This window comes from Equus przewalskii, chromosome 13 (genome assembly GCF_037783145.1).
Source record: "Equus przewalskii isolate Varuska chromosome 13, EquPr2, whole genome shotgun sequence".
NCBI classification, from domain to species: Eukaryota; Metazoa; Chordata; class Mammalia; order Perissodactyla; family Equidae; genus Equus; species Equus przewalskii.
In genome coordinates, this window is record NC_091843.1 from 83641077 (window position 1) to 83661549 (window position 20473).

A 20473-nucleotide genomic window follows, 5' to 3' on the forward strand; every position below is an offset into this window, starting at 1 on the left:
CTTTCTCTGGCATTAATTTGTTCTTTTTCTAGCTTTTTAACATGGAACTTTTGGCCATTGATTTTAAATCTTCTTTTCTTATGTAAGATTTAATGTTATACATTTCCCCTGTAGCACTGATTTAGCTACATCCCCTAAATTTTGGTATATTTTATTTTCATTATCATTCAGTGTAAAATATTTTCTAATTTCTCATGCAATTTCTCTTTTTATCTATATATTAATTAGAAGAATACTGTTTAATTTCCAAGTGTTTGGAGATCTAAAAATATTTTCTTGTTTTTAATTGCTAATTTAATTTCACTGTGATCAGAAAACATATGTTGTATGTTATCTTTTTAAATTTATTGAGACTTGTTTAATGGCCCAGCATATCATCTATTTTGGTGAATGTTTCAAGAAAACACATAAAAGAATGTGCATTCTGCTATTTTTTTAGTTTTGTGTTTTATAAATTTAATTAAATGGAGTTGAGTTATAGATTTGTGCTAGTCTTATATATCCCTACTGATTTTCTGTGTACACATTCTATCAATTATTAGAGAGATATTTGAAACAATTGCTGGGAATTATTCTATCAATTATTATTAGAGATAAGTGTTAAAATCTCTACCTATAATTGTGAACTTCTCAATTTCTCTTTTCAGTTCTGACAATCTTTGTTTCATGCACTTTGAAACTCATTAATTAGGTGCATATAAATTTAGGATTCTTTTGTCTTTTTGATTTGTTGACCCTTTTATTATTTAAAACTGTCCTTTATCTCTGATATTCCTTGTCCTGAAATCTAATTTATCTGATATTTATATAGGTACACCAGCTTTGTTATGATAACATTTGCAAGTATATTCTTTTCTGTGCCTTTACTTTTAACTTATATGTGCCTTTATATGTAAAGTAATTTTCTTTGAGTAGCATGTGCTGGATTTTGTTTTATTAGCCACTCTGAAATCTATGCTCTTTTATTACAGTGTTTAGACCACTTATGTTTAGTGTAATGATCTCTATGTTGGGTTGTCTGCTATCTTGTTTTCTATTTGTTCCATCTAATCTTTGTCCCTCTTTTCCTTTTGTTTGACTTTTTTTCTGATTTTTTTAGTACTTAATTTTCAAAATTCTATTTTATCTCTACTATTAGGTATACAGTGATGCATCACTTAATGATGGGCATACGTTCTGAGAAATGTGTCATTAGGCGATTTTGTCATTGTGCAAACATCATAGAGTGTACTTACACAGATCTAGATGGCATAGCCTGCTACACACCTAGGCTGTATGGTACTAATCTTGTGGGACCCTATCATATATGCAGTCCATCGTTGCCCAAAACATCATTATGTGGCACATGAGTCTACTTCTTTATTTATTTGGGGCTTTTTTTGTGATGTAGAAGTTATAATATCACAATTTACTTTTCCTTAGGAAAACAAATTCAAAGTTAGAGAATTATTGCTGATGTGAACTGTGTACATCATTGATTAACCAATTACCAGAATTTTAAACTAAGTAGCTTGTAGTTTGAAGGAGGTAGTTTTAAAGCAAAAATTCATGAGTACTACTTCTGGAGTTCCCTATTAATCTTTCAGATTTGGCTTTGGTTGTATCATAACTTCTTCCTTTGTATTAAGGAACATTCTTGTAATCAAATAGACTTTGTCCTTTCAGGTGTACATTTCCCAACAGAAACTTGGCCCTGTACAGTCATGGCAATACTTCACTCATTATTTGATAGCTCACTTTTCACAGCAATTGTTTCAAATATCTTTTCCAACTGCTCTCAATTCCAGCTCCTCTAAATAACAGCTGATAACATCATATCCTTTTTGACAGAGAAGACTGAGACCATCTGGAATGAGCTGCATGATAAACTGCTTTCATCTCAACTAATTTCTACATTCTTTACCAATAGGTGATGATAACTTCATCCTTCCTTGCTATCTCGGAAGAAGAGATGTCCTTCTTGCCTGCCTAAACTGTACTCTGAATTTCTTTTTTTTTTTGTCTCTTAGAGACCCTGCTCTCCTAATTTATCATCTTCTTGCACTCTTTCTCCATCTGAGCAAAACTTCCACTTGACTGTCTTGTACTTCTTAACTACCTTTTGACTTCTGTACTATCTTTCTAGCCAACATTTTTAAGTGAGTAGTCCATAGCTACTACCTCTATTTCCAGCAACTCACTTCCTTCTTCACCTTAGCTTCCACACTACAACTTCACTATAATTACATTTCTTAGCCTGATTAATTCTTTCTTACTTCAACACTAAGCTTCAGACTAATCATATCTAAGAAGCCTTCTCTAAACTCCCAGGATGGACTCCTTGTGAATGTCTTTTTCTTAGTAGTTTGAGTGTCTATTTCCCATTTTATACTGTATTTACTCCTTTAGCGCTGTAATCATGTCTTATTTATATTTATATTTGCAATGTCTGATATATAAGCTCATAATTAATTTTTATAACAGAGCTGAAAGTCAGTATCTTTTCCTTTCCTTTTTTTTTTTTTTTGGTGAGGAAGATTTGCCCTGAGCTAACATCTGTTGCCAATCCTCCTCTTTTTGCTTGAGGAAGATTATCGCTGAGCTAACATGGGTGCCAATCTTCCTCCATTTTGTATGTGGGACACCACCTCAGCATGGCTTGATGAGAGGTGTGCAGGTCCATACCCAGGATCCAAACTTGCAGACCCTGGGCTGCTAAAGTGGAGCATGCAAACCCAACCAGTATGCCACTGGGCCAGCCCCTAAAACTTATTGATCAGTGTGTCATTCAAAATTTTTAATCTTCCATTGAAATTGTCTCCTGTCTTGCCTTCTAAGCCTTTCTGATTTATTCCCTCAGAATTCTTTTTTGAGAGCCTGCAATTTGCAAATGTTTGCTTGGTACCATAAAATTATCATTATGTGTGTTTATGTAGCTTTCAGAGAACTTATCTTTAACACCTCCCAAGTACCTAGGCACAGAAGATTCAGTGATTAGTCAGGCAAAACTCCTTCAACTGAGAGCTTCACTGACTTGAATGAAAGGAAAAAACTGAGATGATTATAATAAGTTATACACCACACTTTGCCAAGTAGGCTGAGCTTTCTCCTATAGGAAGTGAGGTATCTTCATTTGTTTTAAAGTTTTCATGTGAAGAAGTGATATGAGCACATTTGTGCTTATAAAAAGATAATTACTGGCAGCCTAAAATGTGGACGCGAGGGGAAAGAAAAGGAGAAAAACAGGAGGCTGTTGTAACAATCTTTCATAAAAGTTGTTCAAAGACTTGATTATGACAATGGCAATGGGACAAGGATGGGAAAAACTAAAGGTATTTATCCAGCCTTGTCCTTTCATCCATGTTTCAGCTGTGTGTTTTTCTACTGGACTCTCAGACACCTCTACTAGTATATCAACTCAAACTAGAAATGAAAAATGCTAGTAACAATAGCTATTATTTATCGACTCCTTATTTAGTGCCAGACGTTTTTCTGATTGCTTTATCTTAACCCATGATTCCTCTGAATACTCTATTAGGTAAGTACTGTTACTATCCATTTTTTGAAGAAGGAACTATTGCACAGAGAGTTTCAGTAACTAAGGAATGTCACACAGGATCCATATTCTTCTGGGGTATTTTTGTTAAACCATAGTGCTATATTGTCTGAAACCTTAATTGTTTTCCTCCTGCCTTCTCTTCATTAGGCTCTCACTTCTCCATTTCACTATTTCTGCCATTCACTTTTCCAGTCTGAAAACCTGGATTATTTTAAATGCTGGTGTCTCTGCTTTTGGCTGTTCCTCATTCCTCTTTCCTCTTTTTACTGCTGGAGGAAGAGCACTATCATCATGTTATTGAATTGCTTCGTATCTTGGAGACATATAATAACTCTCTATACTCACTGACTCGCGCATATCTTGGTATTCAAGAATTCTCAGCAACTGGTCTTATCTCGTGTATGCAACTCTTTTTCCCCTGACGACCAGGGAGGGATAGTTTTCTACCTTCTGTAGTTCCTTTGTAGTTCATTGCTGCCTTTGTGCATCTTCCAGTGTTCTTATCCTGTTCTGAATTTGTTATTACTCCTTTCTATCCTATTAACTTTTCTTCAAGATTCGGCTTAACCATGACTGTCTCTGTGAGGTTAACCCCAATGTTTGGTTGCTTTCCCCTTAATGTGAGTTCCTGTAGCACTTACAATGAGCTGTGTTCTGAATTACCTGGGTCTTTGATGGGCGTTGGTCTCCTGGGTATTGGGGAGAGGGCAGGGACTGTTCTGGGGGTCACCTTACCTGAGCTGTATCCGAGAGCTTGTATGTGGAGGACAGGTGACAATGCCTCAGCTTAGGCATAGATACCCAAGTTTCTCACAAACAGATAAGGAATATGTAATATTTTTATTGAGGTGATGAAATACACTCACGGTTTATCGTAACTTCTCCCACAACCTGAATGGTGTTTGTTTCCTTCTGAGATATTTCTGTTTACTTTCCACTTCGGTGCAATTTCAGGGATTGGAAAGCACACAGTATGGTTGGTTCACACCATAGCTCTGTTACCTGCCTATGTGATACTTAATTTCTGTATTACTTTACAGTGTCAAACAGTCATTTTTTTTCTTTTTCTGTTTTACAATAAACTTAAGAATAAAATCTCACATTCTCCTTCACTCAACTGTAACTGGCAAGTGCCAAGTCTAAGGTAAAATCATAATAAATATGTTTGTTAATTTGAAGTGGAACACAAACAATAAACTCCCTATATTTATTACTGTGCAAGGATGAAACCAAAACATCTATTATTTCTAGTTTTTTCCATCACCCGATATAGACAAAGCTGCACACTTTCTCTAAGTTCTGCTTTAGCTACACCTTACAAGTTTTGATATAAGGCTTTTGTAGTTCAATCCAAACAATTTTCTGTTGTGACTTTATATATCTAGAAATATATATTTTGAGTTTCTAAATGTATACAGTTTTGAAATGTGAGTTTTATTACTAATTTTATTGCATTATGTTCAAAGAATATAATCCATATCATATGTATTCTTGGGCTATTTTTTGATGCTTTTTTGTGGTCTAGTTTGTGATCAGCTTTTTATGATATTCTATGAGTGTGGAAAAAATGTATATTTTCTATTTGTGGGTCCTAAGTCTTACAAGTGTCCATTAAATCAAGCTTGTTAATTGTGGTCAAATCTAATTTTTAGCTGTCTAATATATCAGTTTATGAGAAGTCTCTTAATCTCTCACTTTGATTATGGATTTGTTCATTTCTCTTTGTAATTTTGTCAGTTTTGCTATATGTATTTTAAAGTTATACCATTAGATGCATTAAGGATTGTCATAACTTGCTTGTAAACTTTTCCTTTTATTATTAAGTAAAGACCTTCTTTGTGTCTACAATCTTTTTGCCTTAAATTCTATTTTGCTAGACAAAGCATCTAGTCTTATCTAGTTGAATAATCACCAAAGGTGATTTCACAATGAAAGAAATGATTATTTTATGGTTCCATTTTCAAAATGGTGTTTAAAGTGAAGTTAACTTAATGGCTATATGTGATTGGCAACCATATATTAGAACTTGATGTTGAAAATGAATTATGTGGTCCTCTTACAGTAGTCAAATTACTATTCAGATGAAATGATACTAAAAATAAGTTGACATTTCCTATGTAATAGCACCATTGATTCATGTTCATCACCTACAGTGAATGATAGTGTGAAGATTGTATTATTTATTCCATTTTAGTGTCCTTTAAAACTATCCAAGCCTGTTTAGAAAATAGCGAAGCAAGTATCAGCTACATTGACTTCTGTCAGTTTGTCTTCCAGGAACTTGATGTGCTTACTTGACATAAAATAGCACAGGCTACTGTAGATTTAAGATACTTATTAGCTCCATTAGTGACATAACATTTATTTCATCCAGAAACAAAACATGTCATCATAATAACATGGATTCAGTTCAGCCAATGATTTACTGACCACATGCCAGGCACCACTAAGTGCTGCAGGCACAAAGGAGGAACACAGGCCCTTTGAGGCCCTTTGAGCCTGAGTATTTTTGGACTGAACAGAGAAAATCTCACATAGTATGGTTGGTACTACAATAGAACTTATGCAAGAGTTACAGAAACCATGAGTTCCTATTCATCATTTGCTCGTAAGGATATCTATTTCTATAATTATATACCTAAGGGTCATGGTCAATTGTTTTCTCTTTAATATAGAAAAAATAGAAACGAAGAACTTAATTTAAAAGAAATGAGTTTAAAATTCAAGGTCAATAAGATTGTTAAACATGTTAGGAGTGTGGAATTTCCTTTCTGGAAACACTCACTAGGACAGAGTTAGTAAGTAACTGTTCTTGCTGAGTGTTTTACACATTCTAAATTGAGCTTAAGCTTCTCCCGGCCCCTCCTGCACCCCTCCCTCCACACTTGATGCACATGCAGTATTACCTGTTTCATTGCATCATAGCTTATGCCAGAAATGTGGAGTCACCCATGACATGCCCTTCTTTCTTACCCCTTTCGGATGGCCTTCATCAATCCTGGCAGTTTTTAACTTTGAACATATTTTGAATCCATCCGTATTCTTCTTCACTCCTGCCCAAGCGGCTCAACCTATCACTGTGCTACTTCAGAAGGAATCTTTTCTTGCCCCCTCTATTTCGTTTACTCAAGAGAGCTATCCGAGTTATCTGTTTAAAACAATAGGTCTGATGAGCATGTGCTTCTTTCTCAAAACCCTTTGATGACTTCATATTGATCCTATGATAAAGTTACAGTCATTTCTTATAACACACATTGGAATCGTTCAGCCATACTGACCTTTCTCAATATTTCTTATACTGTCACTCTCCTGCCCACCCCAGGGTTTTCACTTTTTAATTCTTTTATGCCCTTTTATAACCAACTCTTTCTTTAGCTGTCAGTTTAAATGTTACTTCTAGGAAATAACATCTGTAATCTGTAATTTGTAACATTTACAATCTGTAACATCTGTAAATAACTTCTGTAATCCTTCAAAGTACGTCTTGCCCTTTCTTTTTCTAGCATTTATCACGTTGGTAAATAAATATGTGTATAATTGTCTGTTTTCCCCTCTAAGATTATGAACTCTTGAGAACAAGAATAAGGTCTATTTGGTGTAGTAACAGATATATAGTAGGCACAAATATTTGTTGGATTAAAAAAATGCACTAGAGAATGAAAATTATAAAGTCAAAAGATTGATTTAAAAATATAAAAAAACCTAAAACATCTCAATCATGTCACTTTAAAAACTTCAGATTTTTGCACTTGAATTCACTGCTATTTTATATGAAAAAGCTGTCATATTAAATCTTTTTAAATTCAAAATCTTTTTATGCTTCCTTATTATCCACTATTTACAAAACACTATATCAAATGAATTTTGCCTGCTTCCAAAAAGCAAATTAACTGTGTAAGTATAAAGATTTCTTGCCTTGAGAATATCCAAAAGCGTGTGGTACAGTGTCTGAAGGCAGATAGTTCCAGAAGAGGAATTCCAGGTGTTTTGAGGAGCGATGACATACTCCAGAGCCCAGTACCCCTTTGTAGTATAGATTTGGAATATTTGTTTAAAAAAGCTCACGCCAGCTTTTTATGTTAAAGCTATAGCTAACCATCTTTCTCTGATGACTAAATATCTTACAGATTTCGTATCAGTAAACGTCAGTGATTACCATAGAGCATGTAGTTGAAGTTAGAAAAGCATGAAAGATGAAGTTTGGCTGAATGTGCCTCAACTACTGTCCCTTGAGACTTATTTTTATTAATTTTAAAGTAAATCTCTAGCATGATTTTCTTTACCTTTGCTTCTCTGTTCTAACAGAATTTACCGGTTATTTGCTGAATTTCTTTTGTTTAGTCTAATTAACTTTATGTTTTTGTTTTTGCTTTTGCTTGCTGAAGACGATTAGCCCTGAGCTAACAGCAGTGCCAGTCTTCCTCTACTTTGTACCTGGGTCACCGCCAGAATGGCTGAGGAGTAGCATAGGTCTACACCTGGGATCCGGGCCGTGAACCCTAGCCTCCAAAGCAGAGCACGCTGAACTTAACCACTACACCACAGGGCTGGCCCCTAATTAACTGTATTTTTATAGAGCCTATCTTCAGGATCTTCATTAAGTCATTTTTTTAGGTTCTCTCTCCACCAAATCATTACTCAGATGGAAAAGCACCCTTTGCAGGTTTCCCTTGATCTGTAGTTTATATGTGCTAACGTAGAATATAGTAATATTTTGTTTTGCCTTGTGGGAGCAATTAAAGAGTTTCAAAACTGGTGGCAGAATTAAGTAATGTTATGCTCTCTATTAATAAAAAAGATTTTAGGAAGCTGGTCCAGTGGTTTAGTCCCTGTTTCCAGTTTGGAGCCAATGTAAACAAGTGTTTTCACTTATCTTATTATCATTTTAATTTTTGCCCTTTATAATCCATCTGTTATACTACTTTTAAGAAAACAGTAACTAATATCTTTTCTAGTGAAACAATAGTATTTCTGCTCAAGTTACTTTCAAGTTCTCTTTTTAACGATAACAACTTTTTGAGGATATGAGATGTTTTAAATAAAATAAATTTTGAAGCTTTAAAAATTAATCTTAGCCTGGAGATCATTCTAAAATATTCTGATGTAGTAGATTAATTAAAAAAAATTTTAAACCTGTTAAAATTTCTGCTTAAGCATGTTTAACTATTCTAGATAAAATTTAAGAGCTTTTAGAAATTTGTTTTTATACATGCATATTGTTTCAAGTACATGCTGCTAATACTGTTAAAATAAAAAACTCAGAATTATTAACTTCAAATTTTTCTACAAAAGCTGTAAATTTCAAAAGAAAAAATTTATTTCAGAAAAGATATGCCTTTATACATAAACTTTTTAACTGACTCATAAGGGATATGACTTTTAAAAAAATGAGTGTATAATGATTATCTTCTTCCTGGAAAAATCAGACACACAGAAACAAAAATTATAATGATTCATGCTATTGATACAGAGCTATACTCCAGGACCATCTGTTCTGTGACCAAGATTTAAAAAAAGAACTTCTTAAATACAGGTTCTGTGCTGGGATAGTCAGGACAAGTGTGCCTTGGATTCTAAACCAAGGCCATTCTAGGATGACAGAGTAAGCGATGGAGAGAGGTCCTACAGCAGACCATTGAGGGGAAGTCAAGGCAGGTTAGTAGGTCTGCTTTGGAGATCTTGAAGACTGGGAGCAGGCAACAGACAGAGGTGTGTGCAAGTCATCATCAGGATGGTATAGAATGAGTAATAGAAATACTCTGCCAGTGGAAAATGCTGTGCACCATAGCAAGAAATAATGGGTGGAGAGCTAGGCAGGTGAACTATTGGCATCAAGGGAGTCCAACTGCAAACAGTGAGGACTCCGCAGTGGAAATGGAAGTCCAGTGGCAGAACATACCTCCTCCAAATTAATATGAGGAAAGAACTCAGTAGAATGTTTTACTCTAGTCTCTGACACATTGAGATGCTAGTTAGATGGGAACTGAGACTGGAAGCCCAGCGAAGGGAAGTATGAAATGGACCCTTCCTTTGACACAAGGATTGAGGCTGGATCCTAGTTACCTAATCAGTGTGCAGAGTCACAACAGGGACCAATAGCAAAGCTGACATGATGGTGAACCCTAACCTGTGGTTTTGTTGTCTTTGTATTTTCCCTACTCTAGGAGCTAGCTTGGCTAGAGCCTACATGGGATTGGTGGAAACCTTCAGTTAATAGTTAGAGCCATTCCTTTGTGGATACAAGGAATGCAGAACAAGAGGCCTGGCAGGCAATGATAACTGAAGACAAGATGCCGTATGTGCCATTCTTCTCCTCGCTGTACTTCCCTGCTCTTAACTGTGGAGGGGAAAAAACTGATTCACATGGGGCATGATTCAAAGCCACTGAAAGAACTGTGGGGCCAGGAAAACCAAAAAACTGAGTTTTGTTAAACCTGGGAGATATTTTTGTTTATTTTTGATCAGACGTATTAGCAAATGCATACTGTGCAGTAGATCAAGTACAATAACCTCTAAGAATCCATAGAGTTCCCTAGTTTCTAGAAGCCCCGTGAAAAATGTTCTTCAAACTGAAATAGACATTTTAGAGGAGGGGTGTACTAGTTTTCTATTGCTTACGTAACAAATTGCCACAAATTTAGCAGCTGAAAACAACCTACGTTTATCATCTCACTATTGTGGAGGTAAGAAGTCTGGGGTGACTGGGCTGATTTCTCTCTTCCACATCTCACGTGGCTGAAATCAAGGCGTGGGCCTGCTGGGCTCTTATCAGGAGGCTCTGGGAAGAGTCCACTCTCCAGCTTATGTAGCTTGTTGGTAGAATTCGGTTCCTTTGGGTTGTAGGAGTCAGCCAGGGGCTGCTCTCAGCTTCTAGCGGCTGCCACATTCCCAGGCCCTAATCACAGGGCATGGATATCTTTGGGGGGGCGTTCTTCCTACTACAGAGGGGAATTTTTTTATTTCAAGGGATGACTCTGATTATCCAGTTTTTCTTACCAGGTGCCAGTAAGAATAGTTAAAATACTTAGACTCTCAAACAAGTAGAAGCCCAGGGATTTTGGTACTGAATTAATAGTATAAAAAAAGAGACAAGGACTTCCATCTTTGAGGTCAAAAAGGAAAAAGTAGGGCAATGACTAGAATCTGTAATGGTTAAAAGCTTTTGAAAGAGAGTACAACATTAATATTTCTAACATCTTTTCCCTGTGTTTCTCTTTAATCTATGGTATTTTGAAATACTGTTTAGGGTTATTTTATTAAGTTTTTGGCTAAACAGTTTGTGGGTGGGGAGGAGGGATACTTAGTGGAAAAGCTCACTGTTAGGCCTGTAGTTTGACCATGTAGCCAGAATGCAGGCTGATTGTTCTAACAACAATTTACCCAATCTCTGAAATTCATATGAACACAATAAATGTTTCTCGAGGGCTGAACTTACAAGTAATATGTGAATGCTAAAAATGGTGTCATAAATATTCCACTTTCATTTCATTTTTAAATAGAAAATTTTGTATGCTATTTATATAAGTTTTCTTAATAACTCGTGGTCATTATTTTGAGGAGTAATCACACCAAGTTCAAAGTTTCATGTGATCAAAATGAATCTGTGCATCTTAGAACAGCCCCAGCACATGGTAGGCACCTGATATTTGGGATGCATGTAAAGATGGGAGAATATCACCTAGAACTTAATTGTCTCAAAACAACTCGCTATGTCAGCGCTTTTTCTTAGAATCTGCCTTTTCTGATTAAAGCTGAAGACAGAATTCAGGGGACTCGATTTCTGAACCCTGAAACATGGCGTTCTGAAAATTAAGAACTCTATCAAAGGCTGCCTCCTAAAGTTTTCTTCAGGAATGGAATCGTCACTGTGTTTATCAGAGTCCTTTTGCATTTCTCTTGCACTTAAAACATTTTTTAGGGGCTGGCCCCATGGCCGAGTGGTTAAGTTCGCATGCTCTGCTGCAGCGACCCAGGGTTTCGCTGGTTTGGATCCTGGGCGCAGACATGGCACCGCTCATTAGGCCACGCTGAGGCAGCGTCTCACATGCCACAACTAGAAGGACCTGCAACTAAGATATACAACTATGTGCTGGGGGTAATTAGGGGAGATAAAGCAGGAAAAAGAAAAAAAGATTGACAACAGTTGTTAGCTCAGGTGCCAATCTTAAAAATAATAATAATAAAAATAGAATTAAAAAAAACATTTTTTAGCGCCAGTAGCTTCTTCCCTTCTGTTGCCTATCATATTTCCCATGCTTCTTGGCTTTCATATCAAAAAGTTAGACTTTTATAGAAATTACTAGACAATCAAAGCGCTCTTTCCTTCTGCATGGCAAACATCAGTTGTAATGTTTAGATCACCAACTCTTCATCACTTTATATGTTTCCAGGTGCTCCAAGGCTACTTCTTCACTGATGTTTTGTTTTTGCTTATTTGATTTTGTTTTTGATGCTATTTCTGGGTCTGTCCCTCTTTTGGAAGCCTAAGAGATTGAATACTATTCTCTGGATAATTACGGTTTTTAAAAGTAAGATAAATTATTTTTGTAATTTAAAAACAGGCCTAAAAAGTAGTACAACTGTCAATGATGTTGGTTCTCCAGATCTAAGCAGATGGCTGAGTGAGGTGGACTAGGGTAGAGTATGTGGTACTAAAAATGGAACTTGTATAGTCAGTGCAAACAAATGCCCAGGAATAATGTAAGTGATTTTTAGATTATTTCTGGGACTTAACTTTCCGAAACAGAAAAACTGGTCTTTCATAGTCTGAAAATTAAAATATTTCATATTTTATTAAAATAAGTATTCTTTTTTAGGTTAGAAATATCTGCATTTTATTTAACCTTAAATTTTAGGGATTAGATTTGTCTTAAGTAAAGTTACCCTTTGGTCATATTGTATAGCTATTGACAAAGCCGGCTGTATATATGTTTAACTTATAATAATTTTTATTTATGCTATAAATATAACTGCAGAAAGTTTAATATTTCATTAAAAAATCAGTCGGTTATATCATTCTAACAGTTCTTTTATGTATCCATCTACAGTCTTTTATAGATTATTTTTCACTATTTGCATAATTATAATCATGTTACACTCAATTCTATATTTGGCATGTTTCACATAGCATTATACCGTAAAAAAAAATCCCTATATTTCCCACATAATTCCATTTGTAACCATTATTTTTAATAATTGAATAATGTTCTATCACTTAGATGTACTATAATTTATTTAAGCATTACACTATTGCTGAAATTTTGGGTTACTTTGAATATTTCTTACTATTAATATATGAGAGTTAACGTATTTTGTGCATACTGTTTTTCTCATAGTTCAGAATTTATATTTGGATAGTATCTGAAAAGAAGGATTACTTAGTCAAAATTTATTAATTTTTTTATAGTACATAATATATACATGTAAAGTGCTTTCTACATGTGTACCGGTTTCCTGTGCCACCAAAAACATATGAAAATCCTGTCCTGGGAAGATCCCTAAGCATATTTCCCCAGTTATCACTAGTATTGTAACTGTTTGCTTAGTTGCTAATAACACTTGCAAAGAATGACCCTTTGAGGTTTGCCAGATCTTTTGTTTATACCTATTAACTGAAAAGATTTCCCCCCAACTTTCTAGCATTAGAAAAAACTAACCCAGATATGATATTGAAAGGTTCACATCTCTGTAGGCAAGTAATTTGGAGATCAATACCTAGAAATGGAATTGAAACATTTGGGAATTATAAATATCAAGACAACATCCTTCAAATCTTTAGAAGAGAAAAGCAGATTACACCCCAAGGAACAAAAATCAGCATGGTGTCAGACTTCTCTGCAACACTAAATATCAGACAACAGTGGTATCTGTAGTTTTGATGAGAGTCAACAAAGATATTTGCATATATAAGGATGGGGGAAATGGTATTCATATAGCCTCTAGCCAAGTGAGAAATGTATAAAAATTGAAATTCATGAGTTGAAATTATGTTATTTTAAAAAACTGATAGAATAAAACTAGATAAAATTGAAGTTCTTTATTTTTGATGCTGAAAGTATAGTTACAAAACTGAATGGAGGGGTCAAACTTTATTGCTGAAAGAAGAGATGATGAAAATAATGTGTTTATGCCTAAAATTCCAGGTGTTTATAGTAAAGACTAGGGAGGGAGGGGCCAGATGTGGAAGAGGAGCAGTAGGCTAACCTCTCTGTTTTCGTAGGGAAAGGCAAACAGTACTGTTTGTCTTAACTTCAATACCTTTAAAACTTAGCATAAAGAACAGTCGTTTCTTTTTTCTAATTTTAAAGGACATCTGACCTGGATGTGTATTAGAAGACTTTTCTGCTAACAAGTAAAACAGTTAAATAGAATTTAGCACAAAGTTAAAAAATAAATGTTTGGGAGATGATTTAGTATATGAACACAAAAGGAAAGCTGAGCTTGCAATATTAATTTTGGACAAAATAGATTCAAAGTAGTGATTATTAAACATGGAAAGGGAGAAATGGACAAACAACAGTTGTAGGGTGTTCTATATATTTGGAAGAGCAAAGGGACAAAAATTAGAGACAGTATGAAGATATTAGGTAAATGGGCAAAAACATAGACCAAGAACATGGATATTTAGTTAAGTATCCATGGGAAATTATGAAAATTGATTATTGGTTAGATCACCAAAAACGTGTTCAACAAATTCCTAAAATATAGAAATTATACAGTACGTCTTACCTGAACACAGTGGGAAAGATAGAAATTAAAATTAAAATAAAACCCCCTACCATTTGTACATTAAAGTATACCTTTGGTTACATCTACAAGGTTTGATATTGGTGTCCTCATTTTTTTCTAAATCATCTAATCAGTGTAATTTTGGCTTCTAATTATATCCAATAGAAGTTTGGGAAATCAAAATTATATTTATTAGATGATTTAGGGGAAGAATCATGAACATCAACGTCAAACCTTGTAAATGCAATGAAAGGTAAATTCAGAGCCAAATGTATAGTTTTACATGATTTGTATTTTAAAAAAGAGAAAAAACTTAGTTACTAATTTAAGATGGAAAATAATAAAACCTAAAAAAGGAAAAAGGAGGAGAATAGAGATTTAATAAGATGAGATAATATGTTAATAAAACAGGAAAGAAAGTAAACTAATAGAACAATTCCTGGCAAAGATAATGATGAGAACACTAATTCACCTCAGGAGAAACAAAACAAGTCATCGTCTGTTTTAGAACCAACAGTTCAGTGAGGTGTGCAGGGCAGGTGGGCAGCCTCTGCTCCTCAGAGGATGGTGGGGCTCTGCCATTGTACCAGGCATTGTTTTTGTCAACATGACAGAAATTAGATCTCTAATTAAAAGTAAGTAGGAGGCATCCCAAACTCTTAAGACCAAGGCTTGGAAGTGGTGCAAACCTCTTCTGCTCACATTCCAAGAACAAGAACTTAATTCTTGGTGAGGACAAGAGAGACTGAGAAATGTAAGGTAGCTGGGCTGCCTCATGCCTGGCTACAGTTCTGTTACATGGAAGGAGGGAGAAGCAGATGTTTGTGGTCTGCTAGCAGTCTCTCACAGCTGGTACATAGGACCTTTCTAAAATATGTGAAAGTAGTGTGTATATGGATAAAACTAAGAATCTCAATGAAATGAAGTGTTCTGGGGAAAAATGTAAATGAACAGAATTGAAGCAAATAGAAGTAGAAAATATAAAAGAATAATGACCATAGTTATTTCCAACATTGCTTTTGTATTCAGGCAACTTTACTGCTGCGTATTTTTTAACATTCAAAAAGCAGACAAACACTATACTATATAAACATTACAAGAGACAGTTTGCCATCCAATTCATTTTGAGAAGGTAAAATAATCCTGATGCTCAAGTTTGGAAAATATAATAAAGCAAAGAACATTCTAAACCTGTCTCATTAAGAATATAGAGGTAAAGATCCTAAATAAAGTATCCAAATATAATTCATTAGCCTATTAAAAGGATTACCCGTGATGATCAAGCATAGCTTATCTCAGAAATATAATGATGGCTTAAGTTGAAGAAAACTATCAATATATGATTATATCATGCTTCTCTAAAGAAAAATCAAATAATACCAGTCAAAAATGAAAAGACAAAAGTATGTTTTTTAATTCTTGATTTTTTGAAAATTGTTTTTAGATTTAAATTTAAATAACTAACTGGAATTTTACATATACTAAAATATTTTTCCTATTCCAGCAAATATAAACTTTATATCTTGATTATCCAGTGTATAATTAGGCAACTAGTTCCCTAACATTCTTAGAGAATATTAGTTATTTAATGTGTAGTCTTAATAAATGCTAACTAATTATATTTAGTAATCAGTTGCATCCTAATTGTATTTTTAAGCCAATTTTTAATCATATGCTTGTTGTTTTGAAACCTTCATACAGATGTATGTACAACTTTTTTTTTAATACCAGAGGCCACTAGTGATAATAACTTTAAAATAAGAATCCTTGTAGCTTTCATTTCAGATTTTTATTTAAGAAGAGAAAATGTAAAATGACAGAATACTTCTGTGTTCTTTAAATCTATAAATAGAGAATTAGAGAATAAAGATATTTTTTAAATTTAATTGTATAATACCATTTAAGGGAAAAGGGGAAAGGGTGCTGGATATATATACAAAGGAAAAATAAATAACAAAAGGTGGGGGAGGGAGGGTCCAGACTGGTGGCGCTGCCGTAAGTTCTCATGTTCTGCTTCGCCAGCTCAGATCCCAGGTGCAGATCTACCCATCGCTTGTCAAGCCATGCCGTGGCAGGCAGCCCACATATAGAGTAGAGGAAGATGGGCATGGATGTTAGCTCAGGGCCAGTCTTCCTCAGCAAAAAGAGGAGGATTGGCGGCAAATGTTAGATCAGGGCTAATCTTCCTCAGAAAAAAAAAGGAGGGGGTACAGATTGGTTTACACCTTCTTAGAGGGCAGAATGATATAAGCACAGATAGTCCAAGAGAAGAAAATGACCACACAGACTTAAACAAAGATAAATAGGTAGCAACATGAAGAAAGATCTCATGGTGACTCTCTAAAGCACATTTGAATATTCCTTGGAAAGCAATAATTGTTCCATAATTTAGTTCATTTGAAAACACCAAATTTAATGTATTGGATTTATAAAAAGAAGGTAAAATTATCTTAGTGGTTTGGGAAAATTTAAAAGAAAGAAAAAGTAAAGTCGCTCTAAAAAAAACCTTGAAATTTGTCTCATGACAAAGTAAATGATTTAAGAACAGTTAGAAAATATGTATGAAAGTTTATATTAAAAGCATACAAATTAATCCACTATAGAGACAAAGCTCTTTTAATGATAATTTATATTTTTGCATTTGCCGTGGTCTTATGTATTCAGTTTAGTTAGAAGAAATATTTTAAAGCCATATTATTTATGTTTTTGTCTTTTACTAGAGAGATGAAAAGTCAACCCTAAATAATAGTGGATATATTACATAATAAATGATTTTCCATGGTAGTCTTGTGGGAATTCATACAAATCCAGTGAAACTAATGTTTTGTAGTAGTTCTTAATATAATTAAACTTTTTATTCTCCTTTTGTGACTTAGTTACAACCCCCCAGAGTAATACACACTTTATGAGTTAGAGCCAACGCCAACTTTCTGTGGATCCTCAAGTCATGAGATAAATTTGTCTCATGAGCTGAAGTAGACTTGAGACAAGTCTCAGAAATTCCAGCAATGAAACTCAAGAAATTTGGCACTTCTTCCTCCTACATAAAGTCCTAACCCCAAAACTTGATTCTTATTTAGTTTATAAGTTCAAAGCATGTATTATTCATATTGCTACTGGATACGAATAAGCAAGTTAGGCAGTTTGAGAAATATACTCTTTCACAATACAACACTTAGAGTACCATTTCGTGTACCTCTGTAGTATTTGTTAATAATCAACATGATGTACCAAATGGCACTCTAAGCTTGAGCCCAGTCCACACAGTATGATAAAGGGAGACTATCCCTTGTCAATAAATCCCAGAAGAATGGATGGATAATTTAACTGAAAAATGTGGCCCATAAAGTGAAGTTTGGGCTGAAATGCCCTGGACTAGCGCTTTGTACTGGGAAAACAGACTAGATAAGTACTAGGATTCTGTTCACTTCACTTCGTGTCCTTAGGCTTAGGCTAGAAATTACTATCACACCAGAAAACTAAATTGTCATGCTCTAAACTGTCAGCATCTAGCTATAAAACTCTTTATTTTCAAGACGCCTCTTTTGTTATGCCCAAAGTATGATTACTAAGAAAGAAAAACTTCCACAAAATTCTTGTGCTACTGTGAGGGAATAGGTGCAAACTGTAAGAATTTGGTCTTGAATTTACATCTTGAAATGTAAGGAAGGCAATCTCAACAACAGAGTAGGAGGCATATTTAAATCAGTCAGTCACCATAACCTGTTTGTTTGATTCATTCATTCATTCCTGACTATCCTGTTTAAAATTATAATCCCTTCTCCCTTTGCTGGGAACTCTCTATTCCCTGCTCTTTTTTTTAATCCATAGCACTTATCATTGTCTTTCTTCCCCTCACTAGAATGTTAACTTCAAAAAGGCCAAGATTTTTTTCTTTTCCTAGTGTAACTGCTATATTTCAGAACCTAAGAGAGTCCGTGGCCATATATATTTTGATTGAATTTATGAAATAATTTTGAAGCCATAAAATAAAAATTTGAAAGCATTTTAAAGATTTAACTTGCTTACATCTTTATTTGAATTATTTATTTTGTTTCACTTTTAAATAATAGCTGAAAAAAATAGGAAATATATATAATGAAGAACTTTCAAGGAAAAAAACTAGCATATCATATACCCTTAAAGAAAGTAGTAGGGACAGCTTCGTGGCATGGTGGTTAAGTTCAGCACACTCTGCTTCAGCAACCCTGGTTTGGATCCCAGGCACAGACCTATACCATTCGTCAGTCATGCTGTGGCAGTGACCCACATACAAAATAGAGGACGACTGGCACAGATGTTAGCTCAGGGCTAATCTTCCTTAGAAAAAAATTTTTTAATTTTAAAAAAAGAATGTAGTAGTCCCCCCAAAAAAGAAAAAAATAAAGGAACCAATAATGACCCAGCATCTTTACTTGTTGAATTTTAGTTTAGATGCAAACAAACATTTCTTTTTGTTTGGGTAGGCAAACGCTTCTTTTATATACTTTTCAAGCAACTAGAATTGAGGGAGAAATCGCATCTTTGAACTACACTATGAAGTTGCAGTAATTTACTGAATTCTATTTCGTTTTTGTAAACTTGCTTAATGTAATAGTATACATTTCTGTAAAAGTATAGGTGAGTGTGGCTTACAAACTTTTTTACGCATCAATTTTATTACAAAACAAGTTTCTATTCTGCAGTTAATTAGAATAGTGATGTCCTATGTCTAGCTTTTAGTACTAAAAGCAACTTCCTCATGACAGTAATTGACTGTCACAGGATGTAAATCAAATCTTTCTTCCTAGATCTGGCTGGAATCATATATATTTAAACTAAAAAAGGATAAATGTGTGGTGGTAAGTTTCTCTCTTACTCTAACATTGTATATTAAAATGTTATGCATGTTTAGTTAAAATGAAAAAAAGCAATTTGCCTTTCATTTTTTAAAAACATGACTGTTGATATATAAAGTAAAATGGAAGAATATCTGGCAAATGGTGGGTATTCAATTAATGTACACTAAATGAAATTGCATGTTTTTGCTCAAAATAGAATAATAGATTAATATTTCATCTTAATATCTAAGGAATATTATTTCTCCTTTTATACTCATATGCTTTATCAGCAATTTAAAATTTTGGGATTCATGGGTAAACAACATTTTAGACAAACACATTTAAATCTAGATTTCTTCAGGAAGCCCTTATTATTAATGACTGCCAGTACTATAGGATAAACATGTTTTACTATTTTTACCCTTTATATACTGGGAAATGTATGCTACAAATATACTGAGATATTACATCTTCTGATGGAATGTTAATGCATGAATGAATACACTGATGTAGGGGAGGATAGTGCAACAGATACTCTAGATCCAGGACTTATTTTGCGTTCTTTTCATAGCAAAACTGTTGGATTCCTACTGATCTGTCTGCAGCACATTTCTGGTTCCTCTTGACTGTTCTTACTGTTTGTAATATGTCTAACCAGGTTGAGGGGTGAAATGCATGGTTGTAGAACAGTTTTATCTATTACTACTCTATGTAAAAATTAAATCTAAAACCTTGATTTGCTTACAGAGTGTAACCCAAAGTTTTTCATACTTCTATTTCATGAAACTCTAGGATTCTGTGAAATAATTTTCTAAGGAAGTAGACTTTGCATTTTTCATAATCTGTTTATATGAGACCAATCTCTCCAACTCTAATTCCTTTCTCTTACTCAGTCTCCTGATTGCTTTTTCATCCTGACCACCCTGTTTTCACTATCAATTATATTTTGTCTACCAATTATAGAATATCAGAAAGTGAATAATATGAGTGTTGCCACCTACAGACAGAAAATTAATTACCTTTGTTTATGACTCATAGAAAAGCATAATCTAAAGAAAGAGAGTTCTTTTTTCCAACTTCTACAACCACCATTTTCAAATTTATTACGTACATTTTTACCTTTTTGCTATTGATGCTTCCATTTCAGATGCCCGTGCCTTAAAATAAAACATTCACTCAAACTTCTATCTTGTCATATTATCACTTGCCTTTTAAATACCATTTAAATATACCATCTTATTAAAGTTCTGTGACTTTAAAAAGTTTAAAGAGACCTGTTTAAACCAAATAACTTTGTCATATACTAAACTAACTGTTGTATCTTAGTTTCCCTCTGGAGTGGGGGAAATTACCACTGTTTGTTCCCGGGAAGGAGCAGCTCCCGTCC

At 34.3% G+C, this 20473-nt stretch overlaps 1 protein-coding gene across 20 annotated transcripts in view; it reads left to right on the top strand.

Moving 5' to 3' along the window:
* Nucleotides 1–20473, top strand: part of SSBP2 (single stranded DNA binding protein 2) — a 293559-nt gene that overhangs the window by 187267 nt on the left and 85819 nt on the right. For 6 of the 20 annotated variants that reach the window (XM_070571475.1, XM_070571474.1, XM_070571473.1 and 3 more), the window contains exon 5: nucleotides 19057–19107. The exons of the other annotated variants lie outside the window; for them this stretch is intronic. In XM_070571475.1, coding sequence (XP_070427576.1) covers nucleotides 19057–19107 — 51 coding nt within the window. The remainder of the gene's footprint in view (nucleotides 1–19056; nucleotides 19108–20473) is intronic. 20 annotated transcript variants of the gene reach the window in all.